Source organism: Pristiophorus japonicus, chromosome 5 (assembly GCF_044704955.1).
Source record: "Pristiophorus japonicus isolate sPriJap1 chromosome 5, sPriJap1.hap1, whole genome shotgun sequence".
In the NCBI taxonomy this organism is placed as follows: Eukaryota; Metazoa; Chordata; class Chondrichthyes; family Pristiophoridae; genus Pristiophorus; species Pristiophorus japonicus.
In genome coordinates, this window is record NC_091981.1 from 228976483 (window position 1) to 228992969 (window position 16487).

Consider the following 16487-nt stretch of genomic DNA (forward strand, 5'->3'; position numbering starts at 1 on the left):
ACCACTTCCCATATCTCGGGAGCTTCCTATCAACAAGAGCAGGCGTCAACGACGAGATCCAACATCGCCTCCACTGCGCCAGTGCAGCTTTTGGCTGCCTGAGGAAAAGACTATTTGAAATCCAGGCCCTCAAAACTGCCACCAAGCTCATGGTCTACAGGGCTGTAGTAATACCTACCCTCCTGTATGGCTCAGAGACATGGACCATGTAAAGCAGACACCTCAAGTTACTGGAGAAATATCACCAACGATGTCTCCGCAACATCCTACAAATCCTCTGGGAGGACAGGCGCACCAACATCAGCGTCCTCGTCCAGGTTAACATCTGCAGCATTGAAGCACTTACCCAAGTGCTCTACTCGGAGCTCCTTCACGGCAAACGAGCCAAAGGTGGGCAGCGGAAACGATACAAGGACACTCTCAAAGCCTCCCTGATAAAGTGCAACATCCCCACTGACACCTGGGAGTCCCTGGCCCAAGACTTCCCTAAGTGGAGGAAGTGCATCCGAGAGGGCGCTGAGCACCTCGAGTCTCAATGCCGAGAGCATGTAGAAATCAAGCGCAGGCAGTGGAAAAAGCATGTGGCAAACCAGTCCCACCCACCCCTTCCCTCAATGGCTATCTGTCCCACCTGTGACAGAGTCTGTGGCTCTCGTATTGGATTGTTCAGCCACCAAAGAACTCACTTCTGGAGTGGAAGCAAGTCTTCCTCGATTCCGAGTGACTGCCTATGATGAAACATCACATATGGGCATTGCTCTTTGATGATAGTTTGGACACCAATGTATTTCCCACTCATTTTGAAGCATTATCATAAGATTATCCGTGACAATTTTGTATGTCGTTCCTGTTCTCATCCAGAAAGGCTAGTATTATTTCTGCTATTTCTTGTCCAGTATGACCGATTATCGGCAAGAACTTTAGGAACCTTTCCTTAGGACCAGTCGGTAGAACATAGCGAAATACAAATGTCAGCTGATCTGAGTGTGTGACATCTTGCGTTGAATCAACAGATATTGAATAGAACTTTGCTGATTTCAATTCCTGGATAATCGTCTCAAGTACTTTGCCACCCATCAGACTAATCAGTTCTTCACAAGTGGTGGGAGACAAGAATGAAGTATGCCCCTTGCCTTTGTTGACGAATCACTTGATGTGTTCAGCAAGAAATGCATCGTAGTTTGCGAGAACCTCCAACACATCCAGATAATTCCATGACATGGAGACCCAATGATTTTGTCTCTGCATCACAATGAAAGACCTTGTTCACAGAGTAACATTATCACACAGCCAGCCCGCTCTAGCACCTTTCGCCAGTACTGCCGTTCATTTTCAAACTGGAAGACAATGTGACCATCCACACAACCAGGGCCTGCTTGTCTAGTGCACATTACTCGCATGGCTTCTCTATGCTGGTGGCTGTTTTCAGGAGATGAAATCCTCTCATCTCCACGCTTCCAGTCATTAAACCCTTGAGTAAAGTGGCTACTTCTTCGTGCTGTGACCTTGCAAGCAAAGCAGTATACTCTACCGCTTGAAGGTGAATAAGATGGCCACATTCACTCCACACGTTCCCCTGTCAGTGGGTGCACACATGTGAAGAAGGACTTCGAGCAGTACCGGTGACATCCTTCCTTGGCGTGAATCACGCTGGAGATTTGGAAGTCTTTGTTTCAACAGTCCTCAACACCTTTTGCAATCCAATGACTTTATATGTCTTCTGAGATCATGGGCTAGATTTTACACTTTTGTGCATTTTGCCCAAAAATGGGCATTATTTCCGGCGTGGGCGGTAAAAATGGATTTTCTGATCACCAGCTTCTCGACCATTCTCAAAGCACCTAGTCTCCATTTTTGAAATTGGGCATTACCGCAATCGATATGAAATGGGCGGTAGCATTAAATCTCACTGACCTTCTGCCGTAAAGTATTGCCGTCCTTGGCAATGGCATGGCATTGCTCGATTCCTGTGATTCAGGAGGTCAAGGGTCATCTGGACATGCGCAGAAGAGGAGAGAGAGAGAGAGAGGGAGCTGAGAGGGAATGAAGGTGTGTATGGCTGTGGTGTGTGCTTGTCTGGCTGTTGTGGGACACCTGAGGGAGATTCACCAGCAGCAAAAAGCCTACTAAGCACCAAGAACATAGTTAGCACCGAGTTCTTATCCAACAAATGGAAGGGATGGTGGAGGCCCTGGAGCTGGTAGCCATGAACACTGGTGGCAGAGGGCTCCCAGTGGTCCCGGAGCGCAGTACTGCACCCCAATGTGCTGCACCCCCATTGCCAACCACACATGAGAGCCAGGACCAACATCTTGCTTCTGGCTCGGAGCACGTTCCCACCTCGGGACCGTCCTCTCCCGTATCCATCCAAGCAGCAATTCGGTCGTCATCCCCGCATCCCCCCCATGAAGCTCCTCGGCTAGGCGGCTTGGAGTCAGGAGGGGAAGGGGAAGGGGTAGGGGTAGAAGTGGGGAGGAGAAGCGGGGTGGGGGGTGGGCGGGGGAAGGGTTGGTTTTTACAGAATACTAATGATTTCGGACAACCGTTCAGTTTAAAAGTTTTTTATTTAACAAAACCTTGTTGCGCATTGGCTCAGAGCTGGATAGCTGCACCGCTACACACTGATGATTCCTTAACATCAAAGGGTATAATTACACTTAACTTCAATCAACTTAAACTTTAACTGTCACCAAGATGGTGCCCACCATTGATGTATGACCTGCACACCCAGCAGTGTGTCAGCCTTGTAAATAACACCAATGTTCTTTCAGGCAAAGCGCTCATTGATGAGCTCCTGATGTAAGGCTCTTGCAGCTATCATGCCACCATGGGCCCTTTCATGCGGTCTACAGGGGGGCAAAGGCATGGCTTCAGCCTCAGCCTGATTGTGTGGGCCAATGTCAACGTCTGCCTCCTCATCCTTCTCTTCCTCTCTCTGGTGAGGTAGACTGTCAGACTGATTCGGCAATTCTTGTCCCCTCCTGATAGCCAAGTTGTGCAGCATGGAGCACACCACCACAAATTGAGCTACCTGCTCAGGGTGGTATTGGAGTTCGCCTCCTGAGTGGTCCAGGCATCTAAAGCGCTGCTTAAGCACTCCAGTGGTTTTCTCCACGATATTGCGAGTGGCTCTGTGGCTCTCATTTTATCGCCTCTCGGCTTCGGTGTGGGTGTAACACAGGGGGGGTCATCGGCCAGATGGCGAGGCCATATCCTTTGTCATCAAGCATCCAGCATTGACCTTGTGGCTGATTATTAAATAAGTCAGATATAGTGCTCTCATGCAGGATTTGAGCATCATGGATGCTGCCTGGAAATTTAGCATTCACTGCCAGTATAGTTTGTTGGTGGTCGACAACGAGTTGGACATTCAGGGAGTGGAATCCCTTGCGGTTCCTGAAAACCTCAGCATCCTGAAAAGGTGCCCGCATCGCGATGTACATACAGTCTATTGCTCCCTGCACCTTGGGGAAGTTAGCAATTCTGGAGAATCCTTGAGCCCCCTCAGTCTGAGCCTCCCTGGTCATAGGGAAACTAATGAAGTCCTTCCTGCGTGCGTACAGGGCTTCAGTGACCTGTTTAATGCAGCAATGTGTGGCATGCTGAGACAGACCGCAAATGTCGTCAGCTGTGGCCTGAAAAGAACCCGATACATAGAACGATAGTGCCGCGGTAACTTTGACCTCGACAGACAGTGCAGTACAGATGGTGCTGGAAGGCTGCAGATCTCCCCTTATGAGCTGGCATATCTCAGTGATAACCTCTTTGTGGAAGCGCAGTCTCCGAAGGCAGGTGGTGTCGGGCAAGTTGAGGTAAGACTGCTTGTCCCTCTACTTGTGGGATCTGTAACGTCTGGTCTTCCTCATCAGTCTGGCATGTCTTACATTGGGCACATAATAATGTGGAGCGTACCTTCGTCCATCTCGAGTCTGAAGCATGTAATTGGTCATCAAGAAAGGGTGAGAAAGGACAGGCCCCATTGCAATAGCTCTCTGTTTTCCACCGATTGGTCAAAAACAAGGAATGTCCTGCGAAGACACCTATTAAATTCCAATCGGTCACAGTATGGTCAAGATGTTTGCACAGATGTTCACATCAACTCCAACGACCTGCAGAGTACATCCGAACTCCGCCGAGGTTGAAGCACAGCAGCCTTTCAAAGGATGCGACATGTGATCTAGAACATGGCGTCCATAACGCTGTGATTAGTTCCGGTTAGTTCCACTTTTTCTGGGCGTTTTTTTGGGCGAGCAATATTGTGGGCGATATGTGTGCGAGGTGGTGAAAGTGATGCTGGCTGATCTCATGGCCACTAGTTTTGGTAAATATGATCTTTGCAACAAAAAAAAGTCGGCGGACGGCATTATTGAATCTCAGCGTTAATTCCGTGCGGAAAGTAACGCTGGGCGATATTATGGGCATTGATTTCGCCCATTCTGATGATTCCGCTCCAAAAAAGTGGGCGGGCAGTATTATTTTTTCCCGGTATTAAACACATGGGGAAAGTAACACATGGCGATAAGTTTCTGAAAAATACCTGTCAGTTTCCATTTTGTGGCTAAATGGGTGATATATGGGCGTTATATGTCATTTCAGGGGTAAAATGGGCGTTAAGTCAGTATTAAGCATGCAAAAAAAGTGGAAAATCTTGCCCATTGTCTCCCCACAGCCCAATCTCACTTGTAAGTTGTTCCTCTTTCAGCTCGGTATGGGCCGGTTGGTTTTCATCTTCTTCAACTCTTTGGACTTGGAGCTCCAACTCGGCCAACTCCGGGTCCGGTGCCTCTAGTGGTTTCGTTGTTGAAGTTGACTGCACAGCTTCGTCTTGGATTTCATCTTCATGATCTTGAGTTTTTAATTGGAAAAAATTATCTAGTTTAAGCAGTTTAGCTACTTCTCGTCTCTTTTGCTCCTCCTTTCCTCCCCCCCCCCCGCGACCCCGCTACATCACTTATGTCAATACTGTTTACCTTTACCCTTAATCTGACCCTGTATAGACCTCACTCTAGGCTTGGGCCCCAGGCAACTGCCCCATCTGTCCCCTCCTTGAGCCGTCCCTGAGGGTGCTGAGCAGGGACGAGGCTCTTTCCTACCGGACACACTTGAGTTGATAGGGAGTGAAGGCTTGCTTACAGGATTGGTCCTTGTCACTGAACATGAGAAATATCTGGTGCAGCCCAAAAATCATAACAGCAACTTCATCAATTTTTACCATTTTATCATGTTACATTAAGTATACAAGTAATAGTACCAATTTTATGCAATCATTTTATACAAGAGAATCAATAGACTGCAATTGTTTTGCTGATCTGGAATAACTCATGGAAATATTTTAAAATGCAGTCCGCAAACTGTTACATTGGTTACGATATTAACAGCTTTCAAATCTGCAAGAATGCATTTTTCTTTAGTTCACTGACATTTAGTGCTGATTGCTAATTGTATATTACAATCACTTAATTTTTTTTGTTGACAATACTTGGCACTTTACAAGTTGCTTTTAGAAATTCCAGTTTCCTTTCTTCCTTAATCTATGGCACAGCTTTCCTCCCCTTTAGGATCAGAGCGGTTTTAGTTGTTTGGAAACAGGAAGCGGAAGGGTCTCCATTTCTATTTTCACATCAATTATCTCCTACACCACTCTGGCCTCTGATCATTCTGTCATCCAAGGGGCCATTATTTCCTTCTTTGCCTCTGCTTTATCAAATACTCCAGCTCTTGAATGTACTTAGAGAAAATCTGCATTTTGCAGAGTTTAATTCCTGTGCCTGTTTCCAAAGCAACTAAAACAGTATCAAGATATACTGTAAAATAGTGTATAAAAGTGCATCTCAAGCATAAAATGTTTTGGCCACTGCTGTTGGCAGCAGATAGGGGCGGGGGTGGGGGACATACTGAACAGATACAGGCCTTTCCCGGCAGGAGGAGGGACTAAACTGTGAAGGGAAGACTTTGGCAAGTTGCTGTATACCTGAAAGCAGAGAATTGAAATGCAGCATTGACAGAGATTGTGTACAAGTCATCTGCTCATCCTTCAGTTGAAAATGACTTGGGACCGTATGTTCCTAATATCTTGGAAATTTGGCCCAACATTGCAATAAAGTTTAATTCGCAGTCTCAGTATTACAACAGCTTACTCTGCTACTGTGAAGACCATATAATAACATCTGATACATTGCTATTTATAATCTAGTTGATGTCACCTTTTTAGAAGTCCTAATTCATTTATGTAATATATATTGATGATTGGTTTTGAAAACATGCCAGTCAATTCAGTTCCTATTTAATGTAACTTATTGACAAAAACATTTCCCTCGCCTATTCCTTCTCTGTACTCCTAGAGGTTGCATGGTTTCATGCTTCAACAGATGCCTCATTAATCTCCAGTCACAGTACATGGGAGTAAATCAACTCTACAGTCCCAGTCATGCCTTTTCTCTTGTGGCCCATTGCACTGGAGGTAGTGCTTTCACAAAGGCATGCTCCACTTTAATATTTTTCAAGTATGTTTTCATTCATTTCTGAAGGGAATTTTTCTTAGCTGTGAGCACCTCATAAAGCCCACTACCCCTGCCACTGCTTGCTTACTTACAAACATACCAGCAATGACGGACAGGTAAAGACCATCTGGTCCATCGAGCCTGTACCACACAATTGTGATACCTTGTGTATCACAACATATACACTCCACACCACCCGAAACTATGTAATCTCCCGGGAGAGGCAAAAAAACAGATAAACAACCCAGGTCAATTTGGAAATAAAATTCTGGGAAATTTGTCTCCAACCCATCTAGGTGATCGAAATTAGTCCAGGAGATCACTGAATTCCCTGCAGTACCTATCTTCTGTAAGAGGTGATCTCCGCCCCCAGCCAGAAACAGATCCAGCTCTCGTTTGAAGGAATTCGGCGAGTCTGTGTCCACAGCATGAGACTGCAGCCTATTCTTAGGGCAAAGAACCACATCTTGACATCTAGATCTGGCCTTATACAATTTAAATTTGTGACCTTGGTCTCAAGAATGCAAGTAATTATGCGTTGCATATGTACATACCAGGAGAAGCAGTGTTTTTTTATTATAGAGGACTTAAATACTTCCCGAGATAAGACACAGATTTACGAGTAAAACCTGTCTGTTTTTACAGCCAGCAGCTGCAGTACTTTATGGAATAAAGATTCTTTAACAAGCAACTGCTACCAAATCAACTACAATGCAGCTCTGACATGGCATGAAGCAAGAAGAAGTTGTCAGCAACAAAATTCAGACTTGCTGAGTGTGACAGAGCTACACACACAGACATATCTGTCAGGTAACAAATTATTGCAAATATGTTTTTAAATATTATTGTCAAGCAAAACAAAGATTCCAGTACCCATACCCAGCAAGTTATTAACTTTATTGATCTGTTAGTGCTGGAATGATCTCAAATACTTGCATCATTGTGTTGCAACATCCACCCACTATCTCCAGCACATTCATGGAAAACCATCTCCAATGCCTGTACTTGAGTTATGTGCTTCCGTACTATTTTCTCTTTGAAGACCGAGCTCCTGAGATCTGGGTCCCTAGGCTCTTCATCTGATAGCAATCATTTTTTTACTCCTTCGGTCAGACTTTTATGCTTCCTTATTTACACTCCCAAGTTCCTTAACAGCAGAGAGATAACAGTGACAATGATGGAAATTTTTGAGGCCATGCAGCCCATCCTGGACTGTATGGAAATCCAGGAGAGATCAGTGGTTGCAAGGTCTCAGGAGCAGAATCTAAAGACAAACATGGCCTCAAGAATGGATTCCCAAACCTCTCCTTTTTGTGAATGGTGCACTGCATATCCAGAGGAAGGAGGGCAGTTTTACTGTCTGGGATGGAAAAGTAGTAGGGTGGGCACCGACTGCAGATTCTGATGACCTTTTTATCTTTTCCCGTACAGACTTTTGTACCCTGCATTAACAGCCAGAAAACTGTATCATGATACTCGAAGTGCCATGTGAACTCTGCTCTTCCACAACTCGTTCTAACTTATCTTCCTTCTGTGGCTGTGTCAGAATAAGAAAATACATTCCACCACATCTGGCCATGCCAGTAATGTTATGTAATGCTATGTCCAGGTACAATGAACATATATTTTATCTCCCAAGTCAATAGTGTACTAGCTTTGGGCATTTATTTGATTTCAATCCCGAGTTGAACGTCTCAATTCAACTCCAGCCTTGGACAAGCGTTCTGAGTCTGTTATGACTAGGGGCTGGGTAGCCGATCTGATGGAAGTGCAATGACCACGTCAGGGATTGAAAGTCCAGATTCATTGACCATGTCAGGGATTGAAAGTCCAGATTCATTGATGACAGCGGAGTCCTCTGATGACTGAGGGTAGGTTGGTTGGTCACTGATTGTGTCTTCCTCAGACTGTTCCGGTTCATCCGTGTGCCGCAGCTTTATCCGATCGACATGTTTCCTGCATGTCTTGAGCTTAACGAATAACACTCTGTTACCCTCCTTGACCATAACAGTACTGGTGATCCATTTTGGACCTTGACCATAATTCAGTACATACACAGGATCATTGATAGAAATATCGCGTGACACAGTAACGCGATCATGATACCCTTCCTGACTTTGATGTCTGTATTCGATACGATTATTCAAGTCAGGGTGGACAAGAGAGAGCCTGGTCTTGAGACCTCTCTTTATCAATAGTTCAGCAAGGGAGATCCCGGTAAGCGTATGAGGTCTTGTCCTGAAACTAAGCAATATGCCTGACAAGTGAGTTTGCAGTGAACCTTGAGTTACACGTTTCATACTCTGCTTGATGGTTTGGACCACATGCTCTGCTTGTACATTGGATGCGGGTTTGAATGGTGCTGACCTCACATGTTTGATACCATTGAGTTTCATGAACTCTTGAAACTCCATACTGGTGAAGCAAGATCTGTTGTCGCTTACAACGATGTCAGGCAGACCATGCGTAGAAAACATGACACGAAGGGTCTCAATGGTAGCTGTGGATGTGCTGGATGACATGATTGTACACTGTATCCACTTGGAATAAGCATCCACCACAACTAAGAACATCTTTCCCAGGAAGGGACCTGCAAAGTCGATGTGGATCCTGGACCATGGTTTCGATGGTGACGACCACAGACTCAGCGGCGATTCTGCTGGTGCTTTACTAAGCTGCATGCAAGTGTTGCACTGATGCACACATGATTCCAGATCAGAGTCAATTCCAGGCTACCATAAATGAGACCTGGCAATGGCTTTCATCATGACAATACCGGGATGCATGCTATGTAGATCATGCACAAATTTCTCTCTGCCTTTCTTGGGCATAACAACACGATTACCCCACAGTATACAATCTGATTGAATGGATAGTTCACCTTTGTGACGAATGTTAGCTTTGACTCCTCACACATTTGCTTGGGTATGGCAGGCCAATCACCACTAAGGATACAACATTTCACAACCGATAATATCGGGTCCTGGCTGATCCAGGTCTTAACTTGTTGGGCCATGACAGCATCCATGACTAACAGTAGGTCTGCCGGTTGTGGCATTTCCACTTCCGGTGTGGGCAACGGCAGATGGCTCATGCATCGGCACAATTCTCAGTGCCAGGTCTAAGGTGAATGACATAAGTATAGGCAGATAATATCAGCGCCCACCTCTGGATGCGGGATGATGCATTGGTATTGATACCTTTGTTTTCCAAAAACAATGAAATGAGTGGCTTGTGATCTGTTTCCAGTTCAAACTGAAGACCAAACCCCATACACACAGGCTAGAGCTTCTTTCTCTACCATGCTGTAGGCTCTTTCCGCCTTTGACAAACATTTTGAAGCATATGCAACAGGTTGTAATTTGCCCTAACTCATTAGCTTGTTGGAGCACGCAACCAACTCCATATGACGAAGCATCGCAGGCCAATACCAGACGCTTACAGAGATCATAATGTACCAGCAGCTTGTTAGAGCAAAGCAGATTAGTAGCTTTCTCAGAAGCTCTATCTTGAGACGCAGCCCAAACCCTGTTGTCACCTTTTCTTAGCAGCATGTGCAGTGCTCAATCTAATAAGGTGTTCAATCTCGGTAAGAAATTACCGAAGTAGTTGAGTAGACCAAGGAACGAATGCAGCTCTGTCACATTCTGAGGCTTGGGTGCATTTTTGATGGCCTTGGTTTTTGAGTCCGGAGGCCTGATACCATCAGCAGAAATTTTCCTCCCCAGGAATTCGACTTCTGGTGCCATGAAGACGCACTTTGAGCATTTCAGTCTGAGTCCAACTTTGTCCAGATGATGTAGAACCTCTTCCAGGTTGTTCAGATGTTCGGCGGAGTCACGACCTGTGACCAGTATGTCATCTTGGAACATGACGGTTCTGGGGACGGGCTTCAGTAGACTCTCCATGTTCCTCTGAAATATGGCTGCAGCCGAGCGAATTGCAAAACGACACCTGTTGTAGATAAACAGTCCTTTTTGAGCGTTGATGCACATAAGTTTCTTCGACGTGTCGATCAGCTCCTGTGTCATGCATTCCAACGTCAGATCCAGTTTTGTGAATGACTACCCCCCAGCTAGCGTTGCAAACAGGTCATCAGCCTTCAGCAATGGGTATTGATCCTGCTTTGTAACTCGGTTGATCATAACCTTGTAGTCTCCACAAATCCTGACAGTGACACCACTCTTCCACACGGGAACAATGGAGCTGGCCTATTCGTTAAATTCGACCGATGATATGATCCCTTCACGCTGGAGTCTGTCCAGTTCGATTTCGACCTTCTCCCTTGTCATGTATGGAACTGCCCGAGCTTTTTGGTGGATGAGTCTTGCATCCGAATCCACGTGGAACTACACCTTGGCTCCCATGAAATTGCCGATGCCTGGTTCAAACAGCAAGGGGAACTTGCTCAACACTTGAGCACATGGAGTATCCTCCTCTGATGACATCGCTTTGATCTCGTTCCAGTTCCATTTGATTTTTTCTAATCAGTTCCTGCCGAACAGCGTTGGACCATTGCCTGGACGGTAACGGTAACGGTAACAGTAAATCGTGAACCGCACCATCATACGACACCTTGATTACTGAACTGCCAATCACCGTTAAGAGTTCTTTAGTGTACGCACGCAACTTGGCATTGACTGGACTCAGCTTAGGCCTCACAGCGTTAGTATCCCACAGCCTGACAAATGTCCTCTGGCTCAATATTGATTGACTCTATAGCAGGAATGGGGTACTGAAGTTGTATGTTCAGCCATGAACTCATTGAATGGCGGTGCAGGCTAGAAGGGCCGAATGGCCTACTCCTGCACCTATTTTCTATGTTTCTATGTTTCTATGACTCGCACCTGTGTCCAAATCCATCGGTACCGGCACATCATTAAGTTTTACATTAATCATTATCGGTTGGCTCTTTGTTAGGAACGAATACAGTCCATGCACTTCCTCCTCTGGTATCTTGGATTGCATGTCCGGATCCGCGCTAGACTGGTCATTATCCTCCATTTGGTGTGTCACAGCACGCTTGCTCAGTTGCGGACACATGTGCTGGAGATGCCGCAGTCTCGAACAGCCTTTACATATGTACTGTTTAAACAGACACTGAAGATGCCGATGATTTCCCCCACAACGCCAACACTGTGATATCGGATTCATTCCCGTTGACAGACTTTGAACAGCCACAGGTTTCGCATACGCAGTCGGGTAGGTCCTGCATTATGCAGCTCTGCCAAACGACGGTACTATCTTGTTTACAGTACTTGCCGAGTTCCGATTTTTCAATTATATCTGCTTTAAGTTTTTGACCATCGTTATGCATGATTGGGCAATCGTGATGGCCTTGCTCAAATCCAACGATTCCACAGCTAGTAGCTTACGCAGGATCACCTCGTGGTTGATGACAATTACAAAGAAGTTGCGCAGCATGTCTGCCAACATTGTCCAGCTAGAAGTCTTAGGTCAGCAACAAATTCCGATACATCCTGGCCCTCAGAACGAATGTGCGTATAGAATCGATATGTTGAGATGATGATGCCTTCATCTGGTTTGAGATGTACCAGAGCACACAATGTTTCATAGTCTTTGTCCATTGGACTTAAGGGCGAGAGGAGATTCTTTATGAGTCCACAGATTTTCGGACCGCAAACCGTGAGGAGGACTGCCCTGCGCCGAACTACATCTGCTTCTTTCTCCATTTTGTTGGCCACAAAGTACTGGTTCAAGTGGGTTACAAAGTCTGCCCAATCCTCTCCCTCCATGAATTTCTCCAGAATTCGAATTGTGTTCATTTTTGCATGCGAAGGTTCTTGTTACCTCGTCGCCAAATGTTGTGTATGCAATAGCTCAATAGATTGAATACTGTAAACTCCGAACAGGTACAAACTTGGCTCTACTTTATTAGGGCCCAAAGTGATTACATTACAAGATGACTGGCCTTTTATGCTGGCCGCAGACACGTGCGCACAATCCAATGACCTCCGACAGTGGTGCCACCTGGTGGCTAGTAAACCCAAGCATACATACATGACACTCCCCATAACCCTTTATTCCCTTATCGCACAAAAATCTGTCTATCTCGGCCTTAAATATATTCAGTGACCTAGCCTCCAGAGAGAATTCCACAGATTTACAACCCTCTGAGAGAAGAAATTCCTCCTCATCTCAGTTTCAAATGGGCGGTCCCTTATTCTAAGGCTATGCTCCCTAGTTTTAGTTTATCCTATGAGTGCAAATATCCTCTCTGCATCCACTTTGTCGAGTCCCCTCATTGTATTATATGTTTCAATAAGATCACCTCTCATTCTTCTGAACTCCAATGAATATAGTTCCAACCTACCCAATCTAACTTTATAAGACAGCCCCCTCATCTCTGGAATCAACCTAGTGAATCTTCTCTGATCAGCCTCCAATACAAGTATATTCTTCTTTAAATACGGAAACCAAACATGCATGCAGTATTCCAGGTGTGGCCTCACCACTACCCTATACAGTTGTAGCAGACTTCTCTGCTTTTATACTTTGGCAGAAAAAAAATCAAAGAGCAAGTTATTATTTAAGTGTAGAAAGATTGCAAAGTACTGCAGTACAGCGGGATTTGGGAGTACTTGTGCATGAAACACAAAAAGTTAGTATGCAGGTACAGCAAGTGATCAGGAAGGCCAATGGAATCTTGGCCTTTATTGCAAAGGGGATGGAGTCTAAAAGCAGGGAATTCTTGCTACAGTTGTACAGGGTATTGGTGAGGCCACATCTGGAATACTGCGTGCAGTTTTGGTTTCCATAGTTACGAAAGGATATACTTGCTTTGGAGGCAGTTCAGAGAAGGTTCACAAGGTTGATTTTGGGGATGAGGGGGTTGAGTTATGAGGAAGGGTTAAGTAGGTTGGGCTTCTACTCATTGGAATTCAGAAGATTGAGAAGTGATCTTATCGAAACGAATAAGAGTATGAGGGGGATTGACAAGGTGGATGCAGAGAGGATATTTCCACTGATGGGGAAGAGTAGAACTAGAGGGCATGATCTTAGAATAAGGGGCCACCCATTTAAAATTAAGATGAGGAGAAATCTCTTCTCTCAGAGGATTGTGGATCTGTGGAATTCACTGCCTCAGAAAGCTGTGGAAGCTGGGACATTGAATAAATTTAAGACAGATGTAGACAGTTTCTCAAACGATAAGGGGATAAGGGGTTATTGGGAGCGGGCAGAGAAGTGGAGCTGAGTCCATGATCAGATCAGCCATGATCTTATTGAATGGCCGAGCAGGCTCGAGAGGCCGTATGCTTTTTTATTTTTTCTGCCAAAGTGGATAACCTCACATTTTCCTACATTACACTTCATGTGCCAAATTTTTGCCCACTCACTTAGCCTGTGTCTATCCCTTTGCAGGTTTTTAGTGTCCTCCTCACAATTTGCTTTCCCACCCATCTTTATATCTTCAGCAAACATTACACTCAGTCCATTCATCAAAGTCATTAATATAGATTGTAAATAGTTGAGGCCCCAGCAATGATCCCTGCGGCACCCCACTAGTCACTGTTTTCCAACCGGAATATGACCCATTTATCCCAACTCTCTGTTTTCCGTTAGTTAGCCAATCCTCAATCCATGCTAATATATTACCCCCAACTTGTGAACTTTCATCTTGTGCAGTAACCTTTTATGTGGTACCTTATCAAATGCCTTCTGGAAATCCAAATACACAACATTCACTGGTTCCCCTTATCCACCCTGCTCGTTACATCCTCAATAACTCCAGCAAATTTGTCAAACATGATTTCCCTTTCATAAAACCATGCTGACTCTGCTTGATTGAATTCTGCTTTTCCAAATGTCCTGCTGCTGTTTCCTTGACTCCAGCATTTTCCCAATGACAGATGTTAGGCTAACCTGTCTATAGTCTCCTGCTTTCTGTCTGCCTCCTTTTTTAAATTGGGGAGTTACATTTACGGTTTTCTAATCCGCTGGGACCTCCCCAGAATCCAGGGAATTTTGGTAGATTACAACCAATGCAGCCACGATCTCTGCAGCCACTTCTTTTAGGAAGCAGGCCATTTTGGACCATCGTGTCTGCGCTTCAAATGTACATCCAAATACTTTTTAAATGTGGTGAGGCAGACCCTCGGAGTCGAGGATGACTTGCTTCACACTAATATGAGTTCTTAGGTGACTGATGAGTTCAATGCAGGACCTACAGTCTCTGTCACAGGCAGGGCAGACTCTGGTTGGAGGGACTGGTGGGTGGGATGCTTTGGTTGTCGGCGCTCCATCCACTATTTACGCTTGGATTCCATGTGCTCCCGACGAAGAGACTTGAGGTGTTTGGCCCCTTCCCACATGACTCTCGTCCTTTTTGAGCGGTATTGGCCCAGGGATTCCCAGGTGCCGGTGGGAATGTTACATTTTTTCAAGGAGGCTTTGAGGATATTGTAAGGGGGGTGGTGTAGTCTCTATCAGGGGGTCAGGTTCCCTTCTGACCAACTTGAGCAGTTCGAATCGCTCCCACTCCCTTGGGTTCTGTACTCTGGATTTATTTGGGGGGTGTGACAAAAGTGCAGAGGACACTGGTTTGATGCAAAGAACTTTGGTTTTATTACAGTCAAGGTAATACGGACTTATTACTCTGGTAAGAAAATGCACGGCCAAACTTACAATCACTCGAATAAAGGACAGTACAAGGAAAGGTACAAGGTCAAACTTATAACCACTCTAATAAAGTACCATACACTACACATTCAAAGGGGGTTGCAGCAAAATTATACCTCCAACCTCCCAATACCTAATTCTAGCTAGGTTAGACTCCAGGGCAGGCAGGGACTTATGCTTACCAATCCTTTTGATAGTTAATGGTAGATGGTGATCTTCTTCCTTCCTTCAGGACTTCAAGACTTCGAGGCTGGAGAAGTTAGTTTACAACTGTCGCATTGGTTTCTCTCCTTGTCTTGATAAGGTAGTGGCAGCCTTGTAGCTACCTAGCAACCACCTCTCTCTAACCTCTGTTGAAAACAGTGGCCAGTTATATGATTTCAGTGTTTTAATCTTGCCACCCAATCTGTTCAAAATCTTTTGTATAATTTTGGCGGGCTTGGTTCTTCTTTGTAATATTTTGTCGGGCTCGTTAAAAGTTGATATGTCTTGGGTGGGTTGATGTTCGAAAACTGTTTCCTGATGGAAATATCAGTTTGTTAATTGCAATGTCCTTTTGTGCTGAGTCTTTCGCATACAGGCTGGATTGGGCCTCTTTGTGATGTATATGCTGAAATGGTTGTCCAGACCCATGTTGATCAGGAGCTACCTCCCAGTCCGATTCCTGGTCCCATGCGTCTTTGCTGAGTTTTCTGAGCCACCATCATCTTCCCAGGGGAATGTTCCCTTTGCAAGTCAAATTTACACGCTTTCCCTCTGTAACACTGACTCAGGCAGCGATGATCTGCATCCGGGGGCATGGAAGTGAGGCCTCCCAGTAGTTAAAACCTTCCTGGCTGGAATAGCGGGTAGAATTAGATCCCAGCCACCCTGGCCATCTTCCCTCTCCCTGGGCTAAACCATTCAAATTGGAATGCTGGTGACCACGGTGTCTTTGGCCGTGGTGTGCGGGAAGTCCTTATTAAGGCTCCAGCTGCTGGAGGTACATCTGAGTCCCAAATAATTGGGGGGGCAGATCCTCCAGGAACACAGTCCACCGCTCCTCCAGGTGCAGTCTATGGGTCTGCCACGTCGCCTGTGGGATCTTCACAGTCAGGGGTTGTTGGCTGGGGGCCCCTATCTTTAGCTCGGCTTACAGGTTTTAGCTGTCCCTTACGTTTAGCTGTTGCCCCTGGGTTGAAAAGTTTGCATTGATTTATGTGGCACCCCTTTGTTCGGCGGGACAATTTTATTGCATAGACCATGGGGCTTGCCTTGTCAACAATGTGATACAGTCCCAGGTACAGTGCCTCAAAGACCCCTACTCTAGCGTAGTTTCTCACCATAACCTGGTCCCATATCTCCCAC

General features: G+C 45.5%; 1 protein-coding gene across 1 annotated transcript in view; it reads left to right on the top strand.

The window, feature by feature from the left end:
* LOC139263974 (macrophage mannose receptor 1-like) overlaps positions 1 to 16487 on the top strand; it is a 367543-nt gene that overhangs the window by 115119 nt on the left and 235937 nt on the right. The window contains exon 4 of the mRNA XM_070880074.1: positions 7146 to 7310. Coding sequence (XP_070736175.1) covers positions 7146 to 7310 — 165 coding nt within the window. The remainder of the gene's footprint in view (positions 1 to 7145; positions 7311 to 16487) is intronic.